Below are 26,682 nucleotides of genomic sequence, written 5' to 3' on the forward strand. Positions count from 1 at the left end.
TGAACATAGTGAAATTCTGTGCTTTTTATGTTTTTTAAAAATCTGGATATGAATGGTATGGTCTCCTAGGGTTGCCCTACCTCTCTAAACTGCTGAGTGGAACTGCATCCATCATAGTTGATCAATGCACAATGTTGTTGTTAATGTACAAGGTTCTTTTGATTCTATTCCCTTCACTCAGCTTGTGTAGTTCTTTAAGTTGCTTCTCTAGAGTCTAATTATTCATGGTTTCTTATAATGTTACTCCATAACATTCAAATACGATAACTTATTCAGTCAATCCCTTATTGATGGGCATTCTCTCAATTTCCAATTCTTTGCCACTACAAAAAGAGCTGCTACAAATATTTTAGAACATGGGGTCCAAGGGTCTGATCAGTCTTATTGCTCTTTGGGCATATCTTCATGTTGCTCTCCAGAATGGTTAGATTAGTTCACAACTCCTCCAACAGTGCATCACTGTCCCAATCTTCCCACAACCTTTCCAAAATTGATTGTTTTCCCTTTTTGTCATCTTAGCCAATCTGATAGATGTGAGGTGGTATTTCATACTTTTTTTTAAATGTGCATTTCTCTAATCAATAATGATTTGGAGCATTTTTTTCATATGATTTATATATAGCTTTAATTTCTTCATTTGAAAACTGCCTATTCATATTCTTTGACCATTTATTAATTGGGGGAATGACTTGTAACATTATAAATTTGATTCAATTTTCTAAATATTTTAGAAATGAGAGCTTTATCAGAACCTCTAGATGTGAAAATTGTTTCTCGGCTTTCTTTTTTCCTTCTAAACTTGGCAGCACTGGTTTTATTAGCGCAAAACCTTTTTAATTTGATATAGCCAAAATCATCTGTTTTGCCATTTATAATGTACTCTATTTCTTGTTTGTTCATAAATTCCTCTCCATAGACCCAATAGAGTATTTCTTGATTTGCTAATTGTCTCTAATATTGCCCTTTATGTCTAAATCCTATATCCATCATGATCTTATTTAGGTATAGGGTGTGAGATGTGGATCTATGATTATTTTTTGCCATACTATTTTCCAGTTTTCCCAGAAGTTTTTGTCAAATAGTGAGTGCTTATCCCAGAAGCTAATGTCTTTGAGTTTGTCAAACAATAGATTAGTATAGGCATTTACTACTGTTTCTTTTGTTCCTACTCTACTCCACTTGTTCATTATTCTATTTCTGAACCAAGTAGTTTTGATTACTGTCACTTTATAGTATAGATAGGCCACCTTCCTTTACATTAAAAATAAAACATTTTTAAAGGAAAAATGTACAATGATTTCATTCTGACTTTTTTTAGGTTTTTACATGGCAATAGGGTTAAGTGACTTGCCCAAGGTCACACAGCTAGGTAATTATTAAGTGTCTAAGGTCAAATTTGAACTCAGATCCTCCTGACTTCAAAGCCAGTGCTCTATTCATAGTACCACCTAGCTGCCCCTTATTCTGACTTTTTGGAACATCCAAAGAAGCCTTATTAAAAATTTTATCCTCCTGATTCTCTCCACGTTTTTATTTTGTTTTGTTTTGCAAGGCAATGGGGTTAAGTAATTACCCCAGGCCACATAGCTTGGCAATTATTACGTGCCTGAGGCTGGATTTGAACTCGGGTATTCCTGACAGGGCCAGTGCACTATCAACTGTGCCACCTAACCACCCCTTCTCCCCATATTTAAAAAAAAATAAAGTCAAAGAAATGTATTTACTGTGGACAGACACAGAAAGTAGGTTTACCCATAGTTGTGGAGATCTCATAATAAAAGTAGAATGCGTAATCAAATATTGAGAGGACCACACTAATCTGAATTAGTCTGAATTACTTAATTGTGCAGCTTTCTCCCCCTTTTTTAGTTTTAAACAGTAGAAAGCCTGTCCCAGAATGTATACAAGTTCTTATTCTTCTGGGTAATTCTCATAGTATCACAAGTTTGTAAAGTAGGAAAGATCATTTTAATAGATATGATACCCAAATGCAGATTAACAACTTAGAAATCAACAGTGTTTATAAAGGGAAGAAACCCTATTTAAGTTTACCTTAGTGCTCAGGAAGCCACGAGTAGAATTACTTTGTGCTGAAGAAATTACAGAGTCTTCACTCATTTTTCTAATGTCAAAGAAGAATGAGAAGAGTTATCATATGATATACACTCTCCTGAGGGATAAGACTTCAGTGAATCTGTGTTTCCTTGACAAGGGGGTACCTTCCAATGATACAGACTGTAATCCTTTAATGCTTTCTAATTTATCAGTCTTGTCTATATGGTTCCTTAGATGCTCCACAGAGAATCTAGCTAACTTAATCACTTAATCATTTTTTATTTCACAGGTATTTTGTATTTCACAGGTAGCACTTTACTTGCCTTCATTTTGATGCATGGTTGGCTCATTTCCTTTCCTGATCATATTTTAACTAGATGATATTACTGGTTAAATCAGGATCCTAGGTCTATTTAATTTTATAGAGCATCTAGAGAATTTGCTTTTACTACAGAGGCCTAAGATTAGAGTAGGTTTTGTTAACTTGAAGAAACTAAAGGAAGCCTTGCTACTTCTAGATAGAACAAAGAAAAATTTGTTTGTGAAATTTTGATAATCTGTTATTCATTAACATTTTATCTTTCCCTAGGGGTAGTTCCTATAGAATCTGCTAAACTTCAGCAATCCCATCAACTTGCTAAGTTGACACTGATAGATTCTAATAGAATATTTCTAAAATCAATCACAAGCCTTCCTTTCACCTTGTGGGTCAGCTGTCCCACACAAGTTATGGAATGTCTGTTAACGCTCTGAGACATTTCTTTTACATATCATAATAATCTCATTGGGAGTAAGCTCCTTAGAATTTTCCAAAATATATCAAGCAAGCAAGCTTATGGGAACTATCCATACCAGACTTTTGCCTTCACTATAATGATAACCTAAAAATTCAGTAAAAATCCCAATTTCATGAAAATGGAGAATTTCAAGAAATGCAAACAGATAAGGTGTGGCTTTTTAAATTTATACATATACGAAAAAGAACTTCCTAGCTTTCAATGAAGAAAAAAAGAACTAAAAGAATAGTCTTCTGAATATTAAAGACAGCATGCATTCCTCCCTGTTATTAGAGTTCCTGGAAACATAAAATTTTTTGCCAAAGACATAAATAATGCCATGCCAAAAAGAAAAAAAACCCAACATCAGGCTAGATTCAGACTTATTTTTTTTTAGGTTTTTTTCAAGGCAAATGGAGTTAAGTGGCTTGCCCAAGGCCACACAGCTAGGTAATTATTAAATCTGAGACCAGATTTGAACCCAGGTACTCCCGACTCCAGGGCTGGTGCTTTATCCATTATGCCACCTAGCCGCCCCTAGATTCAGACTTCTAATAAATACAGTCCCTAATCTGCATCTTTGCTTTTGCAGTGAGGTTATTGTTGTGTAGTCATATTGATGACTTCATGCCTATGGAGTGGTTTGTCATTTTCTTCTCCAATTCATTTTATAGATGAGGAAACTGAGGCAGGCAGGGTTAAAGCAACTTGCTCAGAGTGTCACTGGTAATAAATGTCTGAGGCTGAAGTTGAACTCAGGTCTTCTTGATGCCAGGTCCAATGCTTTATTCATTCTACCAACTGACTGCCCTAGCTGTAGCAAGGTAGATGTAAGTGTAAAATTATCATACCTATTGACTTAAATGACATGAGAATCAGGCCTTACTCGAAAAAAATATAACATCTTACCTTATGCAATTACTGCTCCGAAAGAGGAACAATATAGCATTAATTTTTAAGCGTTTGGGATCTAGGTTGGGGTCTATAATAAAGGCATCCTCTGGTCTGTGCCTAGAAAAAAATACATATGTGTGAACTTGAGTAAAATTCATGCTTTGCAAATTCTTATCCCTATAGCAACCTCTAGGAAAGTTCAGACTCCAAATGAAGTAATATTTGATTAAATCTTTTTTAAATAATTTGAAAATATGGTCTTTTCTTTTAAAAAATGCTCACCTATCTTCAAATAAAGTGAGTGTTTTTTTGAAACTTCCATTTTTATAGAACCAAAATTTTCCCCAACTTTCCTTTCCCCAAGAGACAAATAATATTGCAAATTTTTAAAAAGAGAGAGAAAAATATCAGCAAAAATAATCAATACATTAAGAATATATGAAAATGTATACAATATTCTATATCTAAATTTCTTTCACTTTTGCAAAAGGAAGAGGTAGTAGCATGTTTCCATATATTTTCCTTTCTATCTTTTTTGTTATCTCTCTTGATTTCTAGATCTGTTTTTTTCAAGTGTTATGTATATTTTAACACTATCCAAAAACTATATTCTTGTATCTTATGACCTGGTCCCCAAAGTTCAAAAGTTACCTCCTATTTTCTATGACCACCTTCTTTGTAAACCACACATTTCCCATTTCCTTCTTTTACTTCTAAGGTACCTATCTTCATTTGGAATAGAATAATTAAAAAATAATTGTCTCCTAATTTTCCTGTTTCCTGCCCAGGATTATATACTTCTTAGAGGTTCTATCTATAATGCTTCTTGTAATATGTTCCAGTGTGTGTCACAAGTAATAGTCAGTGGACCTCATGTTTGACAAGTCTTGGGAGATGTTACCAAATGCATTCTCCAAGAATAACAGACACTTTCCATTTATGATCTTTTCTCAGTCCTTATCTTTCTTCATCTCTCCATAGTCTTTAATATTGTTGATCAACTTCTTTGATAGTCTCTGTTCTCTTGGTTTGCATGTCACTGTTTTCTTTTAATTATCTTTCCTCCTATATATTTGACTATTCCTCATTGTTATTTGCTGAATCTTCATCCAGGCCACACCTAATAACTAAGGGTGGCCAACTTTGTGCTGTGTATTGGCTCTCTTCCTTTATTCCTCTACGCTATTTCTTTTGGTGATTTCATCAACTCTTGTAAATTCAGCTATCATTTCTATGAAAATTATTCTCATTGTTATTTGTCTAGATCTAACCTCTCTCCTATACTCCAATTTCACAACTTCTATTGCTTATTGGACATCTCAAGGTGGATGTCTAATGAGTATCTTAAGCTCCATAAGTTCAAAACTGAACTCATTATCTTTCCTCCCTTCCAAGACTTCCCCTTCTTTTCCAAACATTTTTTTAACTGATGAGGATACTACTATCTTCCCAAACACTCAGGTTCACAACCTAGTTATGATCCTCAACTCTGCTTTCTCTCTGAGCTGCCTTTATCCTGTTATTTTACTTTAGCTTTTACCCTCAAAGCATCTCTCACATAGGCTTTTTGTTCTCTAATGCTCCCACTATCCTAGTGAATGCCTTTTTCACATTATGCCTGGTCTGTTGCAAAAGCTTTCTGTTTGTTCTGTTTGCCCTACATTTTCCCTGCTCTAGTTCATCCTCTATTTAATTGTCAAAATGATCTTTCTAAAGCAAAGGTCTAACCATATCACTCCATACTCAATATCACTTACAGGTATCTTCTTACAGGTAAGAAAATTCTATTTTGCTTTTGAAGCCCTTCAAACCTATCTCACCTCAACCTTTCTACTTTCTACTCACCTTTATCCTATGCCCCCTCCCCATCCAATACACCACCATTATATTCTGTGATCCAGTGACACACTCCTCTTTACCTCTGTTATTCCTCACTCTACCTTCCAAATCTAGACTTTTTTCAGTGATTGTCTTCCATCCCTGGAATTCTTTTTCACCTCATCTTCACCTTCTGGCTTTTCTAGCTTCCATCAAGTTACAGAAAGTTTTTTCTGATACCTTTCATCCTAGCACCTTCTTTTTTGTTGGTTACTCCCTACATATAGTTTGTATGTAATTGTATGTTGTCTCCCCTATAAGACCATGACATTTATGTAAATGATAAAAATACTTTATCATTGTCATTTTATCTTCACAACTTTTTTTTTTTTTAGGTTTCTGCAAGGCAATGGGGTTAAGTAGCTTGCCCAAGGCCACACAGCTAGGTAATTATTAAGTGTCTGACTCTGGATTTGAACTCAGATACTCCTGACTCCAGGGTCCATGCTCTTATCCACTGCGCCACCTAGCTACCCTTCTTCATAACTCTTTAAAGTAGATGTTAAACACATTACAATTATTATCTCATTTGATCTTCTTCCCCAAACCCTGGGATATTGGGAATATTATTATTTCCATGTTTTAGATGAAGTAAACAGATAGATGTTTGACAGGCCTGCTCCAGGATGACAAAACTAATAAGTATCTGAGGTCAAATTTAAACTCAGACCTTCCTGAATCTGGTTCCAATGCTTTATGTACTGTGCTACCTAACTGTCCAGAGAAACCAAGACTTTGAAAACTGTTGCAGTCCCTCAGAGAGAAATTTCACTTCTCATCAGGCTTTCCCTTATATTGTTTTTATCTTTGATTTGCAAAAAAGTAAAGAACCAAACAGATCTATTAGGAAATCAGTATTGAATCTTTTGTCAGTCTTCACACTCAGAAGTACTCAGATTTGTCTGGGCTCTGATACTTAACGTGTAATCTTGGACAAAAAAAGTCACTTAACTCCTGGGAATCAGGAATTTTTGTAAAATGGGGGTTATAATTCTTACAATGTTTATTTCACAGTTTTGTTGCAAACGAACTTTATGAACTTTATTTTGTTATTATGATTGTTATCTTATATGCTCATTGCTTTTGAGGGGTTAAATAGAAATAGCTCTGGAACAAGTCATTAAATTGCTGTTATTCGTCTGTATTTTATATTCTCGTAGGTATTGCTCAAGTAGAAAAAATAGTTACTTTTTATAGTTGAAAAGTATTAGATTGTAGGTTCAGTTTCTGTAAGATCTCCAAAAAGTTTATTCATACAACTCAAAACTATCTAGTAGCATATAGGACAGGGTAAGATATCATGGGACTCATCCTGTCCCCAGATAATTTTGTTCCCTTCTACTAGATAAATTCATTATTAGTTCATCTTTTCATTTTTATGGTTTCACATAGAGGTATGGTCTTATTCTTTTATATTCACTGTACTATGGATTATTATACAAACATAAAATAGCTGCTTTTCTGGTAGTTTTAGTATAAAAAAATCCTTGTCTGAGCACTTAATGCATCCTTTAAAACAGTACCAGTAGTAAATTGGACAAAAGGAATAATATGAATCTCATCTTGTTCTTAGATAATTTCTATTGCTTCCTAATATGAAATTTGCCCTCAGAGACTTATTAGTTGTGTGACCCTGGGCAAGTCACTTAACGTTGCTTCCCTCAATTCCTCATGGGTAAAATGATCTGGAGAAGGAAATGATGAACGATTACAGTATCTTTGTCAAGCAAACCTCAAAAGTAGGTCATGAAGAGCTGGACAAAATTGCAAAACCACTAAACAACATCAAAATAAATAGCTGACCTACCTATATCTAATATCTGATAGTTTCATACTTCATATAACTACTATCTATTTTTTTTTTCATTCTCTTCCCTTTAGAAGCCCAAATAACTTTTCATTTACCAGGAGAAACAGAAATCTCAAGAAGGGTAGGAGGAATGTCAACAAGAATGACCTAGGGTGAAGGGAGAGTCTATTTCTAGCTTTGATTTCCAGATGTAGCAGCCCTTCCCCACTAAGGAGATAAATTGATGGCCTTTGCCTCAAATTAACCTCAACTGGACACTAAGACCTAAAAGTCCTTTGGTTCTTGGACAGCCTCAATCTTACGAAACTGCTAAGTCAAAGAAAATAGGTTTGAAGGGCAAAAGCAGTAAGATGTGGTAAAAGGGTCAAGTAGCAGAAGTGAGTCATGATAAAGAAAATAAGCAGCATCCAGGTCCAATTTGATGAGTGAAAGTCACTAGCTGACTTGGTGATGCAGTGAAAATTATTATGGTCAACAACTTTTTTAAAATTATGCTCCCCCAATATGTGTACTGTCTGTGACTCATGAAGAGCCCTCCCAGAAACAGAGATCCTGATCATGACTGAAGTAGACCCAGGTCCAGTCTAAGGGAAGCTTCATCCCAAAGCTACTCCCTTCTGACCATTCTTCATAAGCATCTACTGTCCAAGAGCCTCAGCATTACTCCAGATGCTTGTTGCAGGGACTGAAAAGTTAGTGGATGCTGTGCAATGCCAGGCAGATATGTATGCCAGAATTGTGAGCTGAGGTATATATAATGTGAGCTCAGATGAGCCATTCCTCAGGATGAAGCTTCAGCTTAGGGGAGGGACAGTTGGAACCCAGGTACCCTCCTGACCTTCACTGTTGGGTCTGGTAGGTGCCATGTATGTTACTTTTCCAATAGCTTGTACACCAGTAGAACAAGTGTCACTGCCTGGAGAAGGAAGCCCAGGGCTGAAAAAACAGGGATAAATAGCAGTGACTAAATCCCAAGATAGAATCCTACTTTCTAGAGGTGGTACTATGGAAGGAGTAGCAGTGCTCATTTTCTTCCCAGGGGGTCTAGCAGAGTGGACCAAGGAAAGTCAGGGGTTTAAAATTCTAAATTTGTCAAAGCACCAGGTGAGATGATTTTCATAAACTTTAGAAAGATGAGGTTAGATTATGAGTTCCTCCATTATACTGTGAAGTCCTTGAGAACAAGAACTTTTTTCTTTTAAATCTCCAGGATAGACTTTTAATTAAGCCACTACTGATCCAGCTCCCATCACCAATTTTTAGTAAGTACATCCCCCCCCCAAGGAAAAAACAAAACTAGATATTGACCATACCTTTCCCTACAACTCCAGAGAGTAGGCTAAATGAGTGAAAGAATCTGAGAAAAGTCTGACTTTTCTTTTTGGAATGAAGTTGCCCTCAGGATTAAAGTTGAATCTACTTCAACCTAGAACAGGAGCTCCTTTCTGTGAGAATTCTTCATGGGTAATCAGAAAAAGTGTGGAGGTGTCTATTTTAACCAATTGGCCTAGATCAAGGGTAAGGGAAAATTTATATATTTGTGTTGGCCTAGATCAATTGGTTAAATATTTTCCTGTACAACTTTGGGCAAATCATTTAACCTATCTAGACCCCAGAAGAGGTTGGAAAAGGTGACAACTGAGATCCCTATCTAGACCTATCATCTCTCTCTGTTTCAAGTCAAGTTCCATGGTATCTATTAAACAAATTCTGCAAGTTCACTTTATCCATACCATTTGTGATTTAAAAACAAAAACAATTTTGATCACATTCCACTCATGAATGTGACTTCTGCTGAGAAGCCTCTCTTTTTTTCCCCACTGCTTGGAACACAGTGTGTTCTTTGAGTTCTTTAGAAGTATACTCATTACACAAAACAAACAAACAAACAAATAAAAACAAAAAACTCAAACCATCAGAAGTATTACTTACAGTTCTTTGACTGTGCTCATTACAAAATTCCATAGGATGATGATGCCATTTACAGTTGCAACGGCGATCAAGTTGTAGCCTTCCATTATCAGCACATCAAAGCATGTTATTTCTGAACTGACTCCAGGATTCTGAGATCATTATAGGGATAAAGAATTAGTTATAGAAATGTTTCTAACCAGCATTTCCTTGGGGGTATTTTTTTGAATGCCATTTTTTCTAGTTACATTCAAAGATAGTTTTCAACATTCATCTCTTTGTAAGCTTTCACATTTTTCCACCTCCCTCTCTTCCTTCCTCCTTCCCATGTAATCTATGTCACATTCATGTTTAACATATTTCCATATTAGTCAAGTTGTGAAAGAAGAATCAGAACTAAAGGAGTAAAACATGAGAAAGAAAAAAAACATAAAATGAGTTTTACAAAATGAAAATTGCATACTTTGGTCTGTATTCAGACTACATAGTTATTTCTCTGGATGTGGATGACATTTTCTATCACAAGTCTTTTAGGATCTTCCTTGATCACTGAACTGCCCTCATACTTGACCAATACTACCGTAAAGGTATACAGTGCTATCCTGTTCACTTCATTTAGCATCTGTTCATGCAAGTCTTTCCAGGTATTTCTGTAGTCTGCCTGTTCATGATTTCTTACAGAATAATAGTACTCCATTACAATCATAAATAACAGCTTATTCAGCCATTCCCCAATTGATGGAATATTCCCTCAGTTTCCAATTCTTTGCCACCACAAAAAGGGCTGCTGTAAATGTTTTTGTATATGTGGGTCTTTTCATCTTTTTATGATTCCTTTGGGTGCAGACTAGTAGTGGTATTTCTGGATCAAAGGGTATGCATAGGAAAAAATAGGATATGCGTAATTTTTTTGCCCTTTGTAACCCAGTATTTCTTGCATTGAAAAACTTTTCTTTCAAATTTCTTCCTGTATGTTTTGTTTAAGAAATTTATAGAACTACTTTTTATGTTATCAATAAGGAGGAGAAATAGCATGTTGTAACAAAAATAGTCCAGGACTTTCAAAGTCTGACTCCCACCTCTGCATCAGCTGGGGGAACTTTAATATGTCATTTAATCTTAATGATCCTCAGAGTTCTTTTATCTGTAAAATGAGGAATAGAACCATTATACTTTCTACCTCACTGATTCATTATGAGGATCCACTGATATTATGTAAAATGCTTATAATGGTAAAGTTCTATATAAATATATTCTTCTTCTTATTATTATTATTATATGAAAACAGGTTTACTTTTTGAAGTTTAAGAAAAATTATCAAGTAACTTGGAAAAAGAAAGAAAACTGACATTTTTTTACTAAGTGACTTTTGTAAGCATTTTTTCTTTAATCATTGTAATTGTACCATGTAAATAATGTGTAGTATACAAATGTCACATCATGAATAAAAATGACTAAGGTTTAAAATTTTTTCCCTTCTAATGATCAATAAAATATTTCAGCTTCTTTGGAAATTCTGGAAGAGCCTCTGTATATTTTAGTAATTTGCCAGAACATTTTTTTTCCCTTATGGAAATATAGTCTTTTAAATTACCTAGGAAACTGCGTACCAACTATACCCTCATATTTTTGGCTATTTATCTTCTTCCTTTGTCTTTTATTGTATCCTAAAATTCTTACATGAATCAAGTCCATGGAATTGAAATCTTAGCATTTTTAATGCTGAATTATTAGAGAGGTTAAATGAAATAGAATTATTACATGAATCTTTTCAGTTTTTTCTTTCATTCAATTTATTAGATCATATTTTGTGACATATTTATAGAAACTATTAATTTCAAAATAATTTCAATTGACAAGCAAAATACATTTGCAAAGAGTGAAATTTGAAATGTAGGGCTAAAGTACATGTTGTGTTCAATTCAAAGAAAAACAATTTAGCAGATACATATGTATAGAATCTAGAGTACTAGTACAATTTTTATTAATATGTAAGGAATCTATGCTACCAATTATTATCTAGGTGAGGTAAAATTTTTAGTCTTGTTGCAATAGTGACTAAAAAAACTTTTGTTCCCCTATATCATAACTTTTTTGTCTGTGCTTGGTTCCTTTGAACTGGTCTCCCTGCATCCATAGCAGAATTTTAGTATGGAAATCTTAAAATATTAAAGTTTTGAGTGTAATAGAATCATTTTAAGCTAAGGTTGAAAGAATTAAATGAGTTCAATTAAAAATCTCATTTTTTAGAATGAATAGTGCCTCAGGTTTAATTAACCTCACCAGGTGCCTCCTTCTGGCTTTTGCACATTTCTTAGGCAATGTTTAGTTGGATATATCTACAAGAATAGCTTTCTTGAGTATATTCAAATCCATTTCTCTTTTTTCAAAACTTTTGAAAAGTCTTAGAACTACTTTCAAACTCCACATCATTTGAGGGTCAATTATAAAGTATTTTTGTTTCTATTTTTCCCAAGTACTTACTTTTCAGAGTTGTCTATTCCAAGTTCTCACTGTTGCATGGAAATAAGTTCTCAGAGGCTATACAAGCTGAGTTATAAGCTATGCATATAAGAAAAGCACATTGGCCTGGAAAAAAAATTCTTTTTGCTATGGTAAGGATGATGATGTTCACCACCAAAAGTCTTACTGGTGATAAATATTTTGACCACAATTACTTATTCATCTGACAGGGATACAAGATGACCCTTAGTCTTCTGCTTCTATCATGCTGGTGATGGAACTGAGTTAAAAGGGGCAGAGGATGCTTAGTATCACATAATTTGTAGACCATTAAAAACCATATAATTTAATTGTTGGCACTCTATGATCTTTGGCCAGAGCCAGAAAATTGGTACACTGTGGAAGTAATTAAATCATATATATACATATATATATATATATATATATATATATATGTGTGTGTGTGTGTGTGTGTGTGTGTGTGTGTATACTATCCTTTAATATCTTTTTGACCAGAAGACACAAAGAAATTATCAATAAATAGAATGATGGTATATAGATTCCCTTGGTAGATATGGATCAAAAAATGTTATAGTTCATTTAATCATGAGCCCATAGACAACAGAAATATAATTTAATGAAAAAGTTGATCATCGGGTTTTAAATTATTCTTTTGATGAGCTGAAGTGAATAAGCCACCATGAAGATATTTAAATTCATTAAACTTTGGTGTCAATCTGTTTCACAGAAGATTAAAGAGAGAAATTCTATGAAGAATCTGGAAAGTTCCTCCAAGCTAATGCTAATATCACTTGATACAAAGTGATTTCTAAGACAAAATATGCAAAGAGGGAAGTAAAATTATAATGGAAATTATGTTTGAGTATTTTAAAAAATGAAAGAACCTGAAGGTGTATAATGAATCTCCCTTATACATAATGAACATTCTTTTAAAGAATAGAGCTTGAAAGGTATTAAACATGACTAGGTCCAAATGACATCAAATTAAAAAATTGACCCCCAAAATTTGACAAAACAAAGAACTAGCTAGTATTTTTGGAATCACTTTATTCTGTATAGTAACATTATTGATTGATTAAAACTATGATTGAAAGCAAATAAATTAGAAGAAAAGATGAAGGTAAGGAAATGAGGTAAATGATTCTAGGAAGTCTATCCTAACCATGCCTGAGATTTTAATAGTATAAGGAATTTTCAATAAAGTATTTTCAAAATATTTGAAGATACCTTGTTTCCCAGAGCTTGTTTCCCAGAGCCAAGGCTCAGCAAGTTATGCCCTGAGCTTGGCATAACTAGAATCATTTGCACTCTGGATGAGATATCTCACCCTCTGGCAAAGTGTCAAAGTCATTCACAGAGGGATTTATGACCCACTATTTCCCAGGGATCTGAGAGCCAATGTGCTACAGCCCAAAGTCATCTATCACATTTCTTGACATGCTCACAATCCCTGTGACTGCCAAGCATACCAAACTGCACTCTTTTCCCTTATACTAACTCTGGCTCAATGACCCTTAAGACTTGAAAAATTGAATGAATACCTTCATTGTCCCAAAAGAGGGTAACCATGAGAACTCAAGAATGACTGTGTTGTGGTCCATCCCCTTTCATGTAAATAAATGGCCCCAGTCCCAACAGCATTAAGCCCTTCTTTTCAGGAGGACTTCGGCTTGCAAACATAATTTTCTTCCATCTGAAATTGATTTCACTTCTATTTGATCCCTGGCTTTCCTGTCTCTAACCTACTCTGTTTGACTCTGGCCATTTCCAGGTTAGAGACTGGTTCCAGTTTGGTTTGACATTAAAATGGAGGTTTTCCTGCACATTCTCAGATGACTAACATGGAAAGTACTCAGATTCTGTGAGAAGACATACATCCTTCCATGTGGGTGACAGAAGCCTCTCTTTCAATTGAATACACTGTCATAAAAATCCATATCTTTAAAACTTGCCCTTTGTCAGAAATACTAGTCGTAAAAATTGTTTCCCAATTTACTACATTTCTTTTTATCTTGGTTACAATGGTATTGTCTGTAATCAATGTAATTCATGTAATCAAAATTATCTAGTTTGTTTTTAATGATGTTCTCCATCTCTTCCTTGGACATAGACTGCTCCTTTTCCATAGATCTGACAGGTAAACTACTCCTTGATCTTCTAGTATGCTTATAATATTGTTTTTTATGTCTAGATCCTGTATCCATTTTGATCTTATCTTGGTATAGGGTGTGAGGTGTTGCTCTAAATCCAAGTTTCTTCCATACTAACTTCCAATTTTCCCAACAGTTTTTAACAAAGAGAGAGTTTTTATCCCAATATCTGGACTCTTTGGGTTTATCAAATAGCAGATTACTATAATAATCATTTCCTGCTACTGTATCTAGTTGATCCCACTGATCCACCACTCTCTTTCTTAGCCAATACCAGATGATTTTAATGACTGATGCTTTATAATGTAATTTTAGATCTGGTAAGGCTAAGCACCTTTTTTTTTTAGGTTTTTTGCAAGGCAAATGGGGTTAAGTGACTTGCCCAAGGCCACACAGCTAGGTAATTATTAAGTGTCTGAGACGGGATTTGAACCTAGGTACTCCTGACTCCAGGGCCAGTGCTTTATCCACTGCGTCACCTAGCCACCCCTAAGCACCTTCTTTTACACTGTTTTTCATTAAATCCCTAAAGATTCTCAACTTTTTATTTCTCCATATGAAACTACTCACAATTTTTTTCTAACTCATTGAAATTGTTTGAAATTTTGATTGGTAGGACACAAAACAAATAGTTTGATTTTGGTAGAATTGTCATTTTTATTATATTTTCTTGGCCTATCCATGAGCAGTTGATATTTGCCCAGTTATTTAAGTTTGATTTTATTTGTGTGAGAAAGGTTTTGTAATCATTTTCAAAAAGTTTCTGAGTCTGCCTTGGCAAATAGACTCCCAAGTATTTTATATTGGCTGAAGTTAATTTGAATGGGGTTTCTCTTTCTAGCTCTTTCTGCTGTATCTTGCTAGTCATATATATAGAAATGTTGAGGATTTATGAGGGTTTATTTTATCCTGTGACTTTGCTATAGTTGCTAATTATTTCTTTTTTTATTTTATTTTTTTTTTTTGATTACTGAATACTTTTATTCTAGACATAGAAGCCACTAAAGGATCTGGCCTATGGGCTTGTTGGGGGCCTGCATCACAAGTATATGACTCTGCACATCAACACTGGGGGTGGGGGTGAGAACAGTTCATTCTAGCCCAGTCACAAGACGAGGTCTTTCAAAAAAAGGACCAAATGATCAGGTACTATCTCTGATAAGACAGTTTGAAAGAAGCAGTGAGAACACAGAAAGGTGGAAGAAAGAGGGGTGGAGTTAAGTAGCAGAGCCCCCCATCCCCAAAACAAAACTGGTCTACTACTTGGTGCTGCCCAATCTTTGGAGGACTTCTACAGAGGTGACTGTAGCCTACTAGCTCTGAGGCTTCGTGGTCATGGAGCTTACTTGGCCCGAGGATTTCTGAAGTTCCTTCCAGCGAATTTAGCCTTGTTGCCCAGTTCTTCCTCCATTCTGAGAATTTGGTTATACTTGGCCAAATGCTCAGATTGGCAGGGGGCCCCAGTCTTGATCTGCCCAGTGCAGAGACCCACCACCAGGTCTGCAATGAAGGTATCTTCAGTCTCTCCAGAACGATGGGAAACCATTATTCCCCACCCATTGGACTGGGCCAGTTTGCACGCCTGGAGAGATTTGGTCACAGAGCCAATCTGGTTCACTTTGAGCAGGAGGCAATTGCAAGCTTCCTCATTCACAGCCTTTTCAATGTGCTTGGGATTGGTCACTGTGAAATCATCCCCTACAACTTGGATGCCTGCAGTTTCAGTAAAATTCTTCCAAGCTGCCCAATCATCCTGGTCAAAGGCATCTTCAAGAGATACCACTGGATAGTCCCAGATAAAGCTCTTGTAAAGGTCCCCAAGCTCAGCAGGTGAGTTGTACCTGCTGGGATCATCAGGAGACTTGAAGTCCAAGTCATATTTTCAAGACTGGAAGAATTCAGAGGCAGCAACATGCCAATTACAACCTTGTCAGTATAGCCAGCCTTGCCAATCACTTCCTTCAGCAGCTCCAGAGCTTCTTTATTCTCCAGGATGTTAGGAGCAAAGCCACCTTCATCTCCTACATTGGTGGCATCCTGTCCATATTTCTTCTTAATCACATTCTTCAGGTTGTGGTAGGCCTCAGTTCCAATGCTCATGGCCTCCTTGAAGTTTGATGCTCCAACAGGGAGGATCACGAACTCTTGCATTGCTAGCTTGTTACCAGCATTGGAGCCACCATTGATCACATTGAAGGCTGGAACTGGCAGTATGACTTCTTCATTGCCTGCAAGATCAGCAATATGGCAGAACAAGGGGATGCCTTTCTCAGCAGCCCCAGCCTTACAAACAGCTAGAGACACTTTCAAAATGGCATTTGCTCCAAATTTAGATTTATTCTCAGAACCATCCATATCTCTCATCAATTTGTCAATCTTCTCCTGCTCCACAACATTCAGTTTCTTGCTAATCAGGATTGGGGCAATAGTTTTATTGATGTGCTCAACCACTTTTGAGACACCTTTCCCCATATAGTGGGTCTTATCATTGTCTCGGAGCTCCAGGGCTTCATGGATGCCAGTAGAAGCCCCACTGGGCACAGCAGCTCTGAAGAGACCTTTTGAAGTGTAGAGATCAACTTCAACAGTGGGGTTTCCACAAGAGTCAAAGATCTCTCTTGCAATGATCTTCAAAATCAACATGTTGAATTTCTGGATGGGGCTGGCTCCATGGAATTCAGAGGAGAGAGGCAGAGGCATAGTTGCTAATTATTTCTAGTAGTTTTTTTAAGATTATTTTTTGGGATTTTCTAAGTATACCATCAAGTCCCTTGCAAAGAGTGAGAGTTTTGTTATCTTCCTTCACTATTCTAATTCTTTCAATTTCTTTTTCTTCTCTTAATGCTGAAGCTAACATTTCTAATATAATATTGAATAGTAGTGGTGATAATAGGCATCCTTGTTTCACCCCTGATCTTACTGGGAATGCCTCAAGCTTATCCCCATTGCATATAATGGTTGTTGATGTTTTCAAATAGATACTGCTTATTATTCTAAGAAACAGTCCATTTATTCCTACACTCTCTAGTGTTTTTAGTAGGAATGGGTGCTGTATTTTGTCAAAAGCTTCTTCAGCATCTATTGATATAATCATATGATTTATGATAGGTTTATTATTGATATAATTAATTATACTGACAATTTTCCTAATATTGAACCAACCCTGCATTCCTGGATAAATCCTACTTGGTCATAATGTATTATCCTAGCAATAAAATTGTTGTAGTCATTTCGCTAAGCTTTTATTTAAGATTTTTGCATCTATATTCATCAGGGAGATAGTTCTATAGTGTTTCTGAGAAGGGACTCATCTCTAAAATATCCAGAGAATTGAGTCAAATTTAAAAAAAAAAGACAAGCTAATCCCCAATAGACAAATGGTCAAAGGATATGCAAAGGCAATTTACAGATTAGGAAATCAAAGCAATCCATAATCATATGAAAAAATTACCCTAAATCACTAATTATTAGAGAAATTCAAATTAAACATCTCTGAGGTACCACCTCTCACTCCTCAGATTGGCCAATATGACTAGAAAGGACAATGATCAATGTGGGAAAGGATGTGGGAAATCTGGGACACTCATACATTGTTAGTGGAGCTGTGAACTCATCAAATCTTTCTGGAGAGTAATTTGGAATTATGCCCAAAGGACATTAAAAATGTGCATACCATTTGATCCAGAAATACCACTACTGGGTCTATACCCTAAAGAGATTATTAAAAAAGGGTAAAAACATCACCTGTACAAAAATGTTCATAGCAACTCTGTGATGGCAAAGAAATGGAAACTGAGGGAAAGTTCATCAACTGGGGAATGTCTTAACATACTGTGATATATGTATGTGATGGAACACTATTGTTCTAATACAAACCAGGAGGGATGGGAATTCAGAGAAGCCTGGGAGAATTTGCATGAAGTGATGCTGAGCAAGATGAACAGAACCAGAAAACATTATAAACCCTAACAGTAACATGGGAGTGATGATCAACCTTAATGGATTTGTTCATACCAACAGGGTAGCAAGCAGGTATAATTTTGGGGTGTCTGTGATGGAGAATGCCATCTGTATCCTGAGAAAGAATTGCGGAGTTTGAACAAAAACCAAAGACTATTACTTTTAATTTTAAAAAAATGTTGTCTTATATAATTCTGCTGTATCTCATATTATATATTTCTTCCTTAAGGAAAAGATTTCTCTCTCATCACATTCAGCTTAGAGCAATCCATACTATAGGACTGATGTAAAGACTAGAAAACTGTCTTCCCTTGGGGGATGGGGGGTAGGGAAGCAAGATTGAGGGAAACATTGTAAAACTCAAAATAAATAAAACTTTTCTAAAATTAAAAAAAAGAAAAAAAATTTAAAAAGTTGCATAAGCAATGTCTCTACTGTCCTAAAGTCCTTATGGAGGAACACCCTGGAGAAACAGCTCATGGACTCAAACTCCTTAGAACAAAGATCAAATATATTTTGGCAACAGTTATAGACCATGTACCAAACAAATAAGGTGTTGAAGACCCCATTTTGTTCAGGATTCCAGAGTCACAATCTTGGCATTATATCCTGAATTGCTCACTCTTCTGAAGTTTGTCTACTGAAGTAGTTTCCCAATCTTGCAGTTTCTACCTTTCACAACCTTTCTTGGATGTCAGTTTTGTCTACTCACAGAGCTTTGTCAGATCCTCATCATTTTCTCACTTAGATTATTGCAAAAATCTCCTATTGAGTCTTGAGTCTCTAATAATTGCAGCCTATCATATTGCTAGCAGAGTGATTATGTGAGTTTCCTACTCAGCCAATTTCAGGACCTTTCTATTACACTTAGGATAATCTATAAACTCTTGTTTGTGGTTTTAAAAGCTCTATTTAATCTGGCTCTGCCCAAACTTTCCAAACTCAATGGACAGCAATAACCCCCCTGCACTCACAGATCCAACCAAATGGACCTTCTCTCTCTTCTTACATGCAGCAGTTCAAGCCAGCTCAGTCCCTTACACTGGCAATTGCTTGTGTCTGAAATGTACTTGCTTCTTTCCAGGTGCAGTTCAAGGACCATCTTCTGAATTAAGTCCTTCCTGATATCCACAACTGGATTTCCAAAATTACATTGTATTTAACTGCTTTGTATATGTTTTTTTCTCAAACTATATTGTATTTAATATTTGTAAGTATTTGCATTTGTTAAATTTATATAATACTGTATATGTCCCCATCAAAATGCGTACTTCTTGCGAGTAGGAATATTTTGGATAAAATAAGATATCAATTGGGGGGAAAAAACTTGCCCATATCCAGATCATGTGTCCCATTTGCTACGAATTGACTTAGGAGAAGGGCTACTTTTTCCTCCTCCCCTTTATCTTATGACTTTAAAAAACAGGATTGGGGTTTTGTTTTTGTTTCTGTTTCATTGACCTTTTCAGTTGATCTTTTCAGTTCTAGGGGGCAGGGATTCCCATTGGGCTTGGAATCAACCATAGTGACCCTGGACAAGCCATGGTGACCCTGTGAACAAGCATTAATCAGAACGAGAAAGCTGGAGAAGTTACCTGAATCAGTAGTGTGGATACACACATTGAAGCAATCATAAATGTAATAAGGAATCAAAGATTATTTTTGTATGGGGAAAATGTCATTATATTTTTTATGTTTTTCATTCAGGGACTCAAAAGATTTGTAGCAATCACTAGCCTCGTTTGGTTACCAGAAAACTGTGATTGTAGTTGAGTAATTTAACTTTCTTCTCCAAGAGTGATGACTCTACAAGAAATAAAGCATTCTCTATTCTTTCCACTTATCCATTCACTTATAGGATGACTCTGTTTTCTCTTTAATCATTTTGATTTTTCAGGGATTAAAGCAAAGAGTGTCAAGTTTAAGAGCATAGACAGTGTGATATATTAGGAAAATGTACTGGCTCTGGAGTCAGAAGATATGAGATTGAATTCAGTCACTGTTACTTTTAAGTTATCTATGTGACCTCTTTCAGTAATGCACTACCTCCCTGAATCTCACTTTCCTTATCTGTAAATTAAGGTGTTTGTACTCATAGTCTCTATGTTTTCTTCTACCTTTATTGTCCCTATGATCCTAAAAATATCCTAAATGAGGCTCATTCCATAAAAAGTTGCAAATAGGATAAGGATCTACATTTTAAGTGGTCAAAATTCAATCAAGAAAACAGACACTGTTGACTTAGCATTAAGTCCTGGATTCCATGATTTATATCAGACTTCTCTGGAATATACTTAGGGTATTCTACATTTACTGGATTGCAGTCTGCAAAAACCCTTTCAGAAAAACCCTTGAATTTTCCCAGACATACTTCAGATACTTCCTTTGAAGTGTTATTCAGTCAAAACAAAACTTTTTTTGTTGTTGACTCTTCATCTTAAGTCACTAGAATCCTTTGGTCTGGATTCTGTCTTAATGTTAGTGGACTTTTGGAATGATGACTGAATCTGTGAGAAAAACTTTACTTAAAAGTATACATCAGATGTGACAAATGTAAGATTTTACAGTCCTGAAAAGGTAAAGTCTGGAGAACAAAGAAATAAAACCAAAAAACTCACTTGAAGGGGAAGCTGAAACTTCATGAATTAAAATGAGAAAATGGAACCAGAGCTCTGTTGTAGATATATCAATGTCAATGAAATTGGTAAGTCATTCATTCAATTCTGTCAAAATATAACATTTATTTGTTTGTATCTATTACATTTGAGAAACTCATTCATTCGGGAGATAAAAATAAACAAAAATGACATAGATTATCCACATATTGTAAATGAAGGATATGAAATGTACACAGAGAAATGTGATACAGAATAGTGAGTTAAAGAAAAGGAAATATTACATAAAATGAAAATAATGCTCTAGGAGAACTTGGGTTGGAAAGAATGATGATAAAGCCCAATTCCTCCTCCTAAAAACTTTTGCCAAGATTTGGTCAACAATAGATTATCTGTCTTTATTAGGAAGATAGAAGGATGAAACAGTTATCTATTTAAGACAAATGGAGTCATCAGACTAACTATAGAGATGACATAGTTTCCAACTTCTTTTATAGTAGTAGCCTACATTTACACAGCAGTTTATCCTATACAAAATGTTTTACTCACAACAAATCTGTGAAGTAACTTAGTCTACTGTCCATTTTATAGATGAGAAAACTGAAGCTAAATGACTTGCTCAAGGTCACATGACAAGTCAATGTCAGACAAAAGTGGAAATCTCTGGATTCCTGGACCAATGCCCTTCCCCCTGTACTACCTGCTAAAGCAGAGTATAGTTAAAAAAACATAAACTCAAAATCAGATATGGGTTTGAATCCTGATTCCAATACTTACTGGCTGTATGATTTTGAACAAGTCACTCTACTCTTCTGGTTTTCAGTTTTCTCAAATATATATAAAAAAAGCTCTACTAGGTAATCTCTTTAGTCCCTTCCATTTCTAAGACTTCATCATTTTGTGACTAATGTTCGCTGACAGCCAAGAGTCATAGCTAACATTCTCTAGTCCAAGAGAAGTTCTTAACTAGTTTTTCTCTTTTAGCACTGACTCCGATGATTTTTTTTCTAGATGGAAATAGATTAGAATGATGTTAGTTACTACTCTTAATGGAACTCTAATAAGCTTTATAAATTCCACTTTTTAGTTCTTAAAGTCCTTTACAACTTTGCCCTTTTTTTCTGCCCCCTCTTTTTTTCTGTTACTCACTCATAACAGTCCATCTCTTGACTCTATGTCTTTTTCTTGGTCATCCCTCACTCCAGGAATGTGACCCTTCTTCCTCCCATCTTCATCGAATACCTCTCTTCAAATCTAAAACAGTAACTTCTACATACAATCTGTTCTTATATCTCAACCTCTAGTGTCTTCCCTTACCACCTTCCACACAAAGTTACATTTTTCTGTGTTTATTAGGTGCTTACACACACACACACACACACACACACACACACACACACACACATGTATATAAACTTGTTGTCTCTTTATTAGAATGCAAGTTCCTTGAGAATAAGGATTATGTCATTCTTTGAGCTTTTCTGTCACCCAGCACAGCATTTGGTACATAGTGGATACTTGTAAAATGTTTATTTACTGACTGACTAAATAATGAAGGACTAAAGAGTATAGGAATAGGACTTACATGATAAGAAAATGTATTAAAATAATTCTAGTAAAAAGTTAGTCCAGAATATAAACTTACAACCTTAATTTTAAGGTCATCTGGCTTATTTTCTTCAGGTATCAGTTCAACCGCTGGGATAGGTATTTTTGAAGTCTTGGGAGTAGAAATTACTGCTAGAGAGATAGCAGTCTTCCCTTCTAAGAATACAGGCACAACATCAGGTAGTTCCCATATCACAGCAAGAAGAGGATCATCATCTTTACCCTTTAACAAAAATAAACTTTATTAATACCCTTTCTTTCTCTTTAAAAATGTCCTTTCTTTTCTTTCCTTTTTTCTTTCCTTACTTGTTTAATACCCTGTAACAAAAAACCCTTTGAGCAAATGAAAGACTTGACATTTTAGAAACATAATTTATATAGGAATAGCAGTATTATGTCTCAAAGGTCAAAAATTAGTCTTTTTTGATGAGTAGAGAAAAGCTTAAGATTGAGAGGTAGCTATCAAGAAACTTCAAAAGAATGAAGAATTAGTGGCAGCTAGGTGGTGCAGTGGATAGAGCACTGGCCCTGGAGCCAGTAGTACCTGAATTCAAATCTGGCCTCAGACACTTAATAATTACCTAGCCACAGGGCCTTGGCCAAGCCACTTAACCCCATTGCCTTGCAAAAAAAAAACCCAAAAAACAAAAAACAACCCTGAAAAAAAAAAATGAAGAATTGGCAACCGAATGACTTGGGTTTTAGTCCTGCCACTATCTTGTGACATATTTAGATCTGTATCATCTGGATACAGATATTTAGATCTACCTGGTCATTTTATATATATGTATATATATATATATATATATATATATATATATATATATATATATATATATATATATATATATGTCAAACCTATATACCTGTACCTGATCATCTGGAAGAGTATCAATATTGATGAGAGCATGGATTCATCCAAGTACTGAAGGCAAGTTGTTTTAACTCCAAATTCTGACCTCTAGGACTTTTTGGGTCCTTACTGTATAATCAAATTTGTTACTTTTCTTCCTTAGATTTTGGTCATTTACAAATTTGATAAGTATGCAATCTTTGCCTTTATTTAAGTCAATGATAAACCCACTTATAGTTTGAATTTAGAGCCAAGAGATTTGAGCTCAAGTTGACTTTAAAAAAAATTTTTTTAAAAACTGAGTCATTTCATTTTTACATTATCTTTCATTTATTAAAATTAACATCATTTTCCCCGGTATCCCTCCCCCTCCTTCCTCTGCTATAACAAATAGTATTTTTAGAAGACAAAAAAGAAAGAAAAAAGAGGAAAAACATCACCATCAATTAAAACAAGATCCTACTCTCACATATTGCTGTGACTGGGGAAACCACAACTTTCTAAGACCATTTTTCTCACCTTTGAAAAGGAGATGATGTGATTGACACTCTGAAACAAAATTGTTGTGAAAAAAAGTGTTTTATAAACACTTTATAAGCATATGTTTTCTAACTTTCCTGCCTCTATATCTTCATTCCACCTACTATCCTAAACACTTTGAAATCAGTCTTCTTTACCCATTTCAATGGAATTTGCTCTCTCCAAGTCAATAATGACCAACCCATTATCAAACAGTGCTGTTTTCAGTACTCATCTCTTTTTTTATACCTATTTTCTAAAAGTGTGTTTCATTGACTTCCATGGCATTTTATCACCTATACATAGTAGATGCTTAAAAATGTTTGTTTAAATTCATTTTTTATTTTTTACTAATTTATTTTTATTCCTTAAATATTAATTTTTCTCTTTCTATACCAGGTTCTAGTGTCATTGACATGTATCCTTTGACTCGTATGATACAAGACACAAAACAGGTCCCACATACTCATGATCGAGACATCAATGTCATGGTTTATAACAAAATTTTTCATCAGTTACTCACTATCTGCTCTGAATCTATCATCAAAGTAAGTACAAATTAGATTTTTCAAAGGAAAAAAGGAAAAACAAAGAAATTTCTTTTCCCACAGAAAAATTATTTAGTAACTTGGCAAAAGTAGTGGTATTTAATGATATAAGCCCACATTTCTGGAACTACTTTTGTTCTTTTTTATTTCCAAAGAGAATGGATAATCCATGAAAAGCAGGCCTTTACAGTCTGAGCAGCATGGTAACTGCAGTCAGTATTATTGAACTAGGTTGATACAATTTTTGTCTACCAAGGTAGGCAGTTCAGATGAATAAATTAAAGATGAGGAGCTGGTCAATACTTTGAACTTATTTCTTACAAACTAGTTTTGTCATTGCCCTCTTAATTCCTTTCATGCATTATTTAGACATGAAAATTTAACTTATGATGAGGATGATAGATGTTGTTTGGTAGTTGTAGCAACAAAAGTTTTTCTCAAGTATGTCAGTACTTTCAATTTTATGAAAAAGTCAGACTCATTCCATATTACTCCATTTAAAAAATGGAGACTAATATTGCAGAATGATGAATTATTTATGTGATCTGGGAAAATTTAATTTCTTTTATGTTTGTTTCTGAATCTGAATTTTTTCTGTATGAGATGGATAGAACTTGAAATATCTTTTGGAAATATATAGACTTCTAACATCTTGTGGGATTTGTTTCTGAGAGTTGGGAGGAGGGGACTACAAAGTCTATTAATGTCATTCCTCCACACAGTGCTTTCATAGGGACATTCCTAAATCCCTATTGGTTTTTTAACTTTCAGAGAGCCAGAAGCAACGTTCAATTCATTTCATCAAACATTTATTTATTAGGAGTGGGAAGAGGTAGATTCTGGTACTCAGAAAGTCAGGAGGCCTATATTGCAATCTGGATTCCAACACTTGCTACCTATTTGACAATGGTCCAGGCTTTTAACCTCTCTGAGATTGTTTCCCTTTGCGTGATATGGAGATAATAAATACTTAAACATTGTTTTACAGGATTCTACTGAGTCAGTCAGTCAATCCTCATTTGTTAAGTACTTACCTTGTATGGTAAGTGCTAATCACTGGTGAGGATGAACTTAAAGTTTTGATTACTTGGCTTTCAGGTTTAAAATATTGAAGATTTACTTGAGACCAAATTCTTCAAAGAATCTGGACAATTTCTGCATATGTCTAATAATCTCCTTGGACTCCTCGCTCTTGGGTTCAGACAAATTCTAGGTAGCAATGGCTTCCCAAAAGGAAAGGTGATCGACCTTGAGTTGAAAAGATCCTCAGAGTTCATCTAATTCAGCCTAGTCATTATATGGATGAGAAAACTTGAGGTCTAGGGATTAGTTATTTGCCCTAGGTCATCCCTGTAGTAAGTACCAAAGACAAAGAGATCTTGTATTTGATGGAATAGACAAGTAAACATTCCATAAATAATTCATTATCCCTAATGGGGTAGAAGGTGAAAATCCTTAAGCAAAAATAGAGAAATACCCACTGAGAATAAGTATAACTGGTGGAAAATCTTGGATTAGGCCAGTATAGTGAGGCATTGCTATTTTCATTTTATAATCCATGCTCCATGCAAGATCTCATATTTCATAATACTACTGCTGCTGCTACTCTTATTACAACATGCACCCTGCTCCTATTTTTACTAAACAATCCTTCAGATGGCTATGTGTAGGCTCCTGGAGCTCTTGAAAACTAGAAAGGAAAAAGTAAATAAGATAAGGATTCAGTAAATAAAGGAACCTTTTACCCTATAATCAGCAGGTAATATTTATCACCACCAAAAGATTATTTACAGTTTTGCAGCTCTGATTTCCAAAATTCTCTGTCTAAGCAGTATAAGTAATCTCTACATTACCCTTTAGAGGGATGTGGACTGTGGACAAATGACAGAGCCTTACCATTTATGTCAACTGCTTCATTTACCAAATGAAAAAAGTAAGATCCAGTGAGGTTAAGTGACTTGCCCAAAGATTCTCAGGTAGTATAAGTGCCTGAACTGGCTTTTATCTCAGAAGTTCTGATTCAAAATCCAGAGTCTTTCATATTACACCATAAATGTTCTTCATTGCAAATCAAAGAATATTAAAGCACAGAATGACCTCTTAGTCCCTAAAATTTCCCTAATTACTCTGAAAACTGTGAATTAGAAATAGGAATTTTCCCTCGTTCTGATGTGAAGTGATAGATCAATTTGAAATCAGTTAGGGGGAGGATGATATATGTTGTAAACGTCATCAGAATATGTAAGGATCAGTTAAGACACTTGAAAAGTGCTTCAGCCTTCTTGGCGACAGATGTAATAAAAAAAATTATCCTATTACCTCTTTCAAAAATAACAACCATTAGGGGCAGCTAGATGGCTCAGTGGATAGAGCACCAGCTGTGAAGTCAGGAGTACCTGAGTTCAAATCTGGCCTCAGACACTTAATAATTTCCTAGCTGTATGACCTCACCTGACCTCATTGCCTTAAATAAATAAAAATATAATAAATATAAATAATAAAAAATTAATAAAAAATTAAAAAATAACAATCAGTAGCTAAAGCTAAGGTTTTAGAGGAAATACCTATTAATCAGCTTGGATGTAATTAGCAAAATCAAAAAAAACATATTTTCTAGTACT

The 26,682-nt window shown here is 35.1% G+C and overlaps 1 protein-coding gene and 1 pseudogene across 1 annotated transcript in view; both read right to left on the reverse strand.

Moving 5' to 3' along the window:
- Positions 1-26,682, reverse strand: part of WDR64 (WD repeat domain 64) — a 189,447-nt gene that overhangs the window by 48,179 nt on the left and 114,586 nt on the right. Inside the window, exons 12-15 of the mRNA XM_074220912.1 lie at positions 22,179-22,380; positions 9,346-9,476; positions 3,741-3,842; positions 2,053-2,122 (exon numbers count right to left, since the gene is read on the reverse strand). Coding sequence (XP_074077013.1) covers positions 2,053-2,122; positions 3,741-3,842; positions 9,346-9,476; positions 22,179-22,380 — 505 coding nt within the window. The remainder of the gene's footprint in view (positions 1-2,052; positions 2,123-3,740; positions 3,843-9,345; positions 9,477-22,178; positions 22,381-26,682) is intronic.
- Positions 15,216-16,823, reverse strand: LOC141513255 (alpha-enolase pseudogene; annotated as a pseudogene).

Source organism: Macrotis lagotis, chromosome 2 (assembly GCF_037893015.1).
Source record: "Macrotis lagotis isolate mMagLag1 chromosome 2, bilby.v1.9.chrom.fasta, whole genome shotgun sequence".
NCBI lineage: Eukaryota > Metazoa > Chordata > Mammalia > Peramelemorphia > Peramelidae > Macrotis > Macrotis lagotis.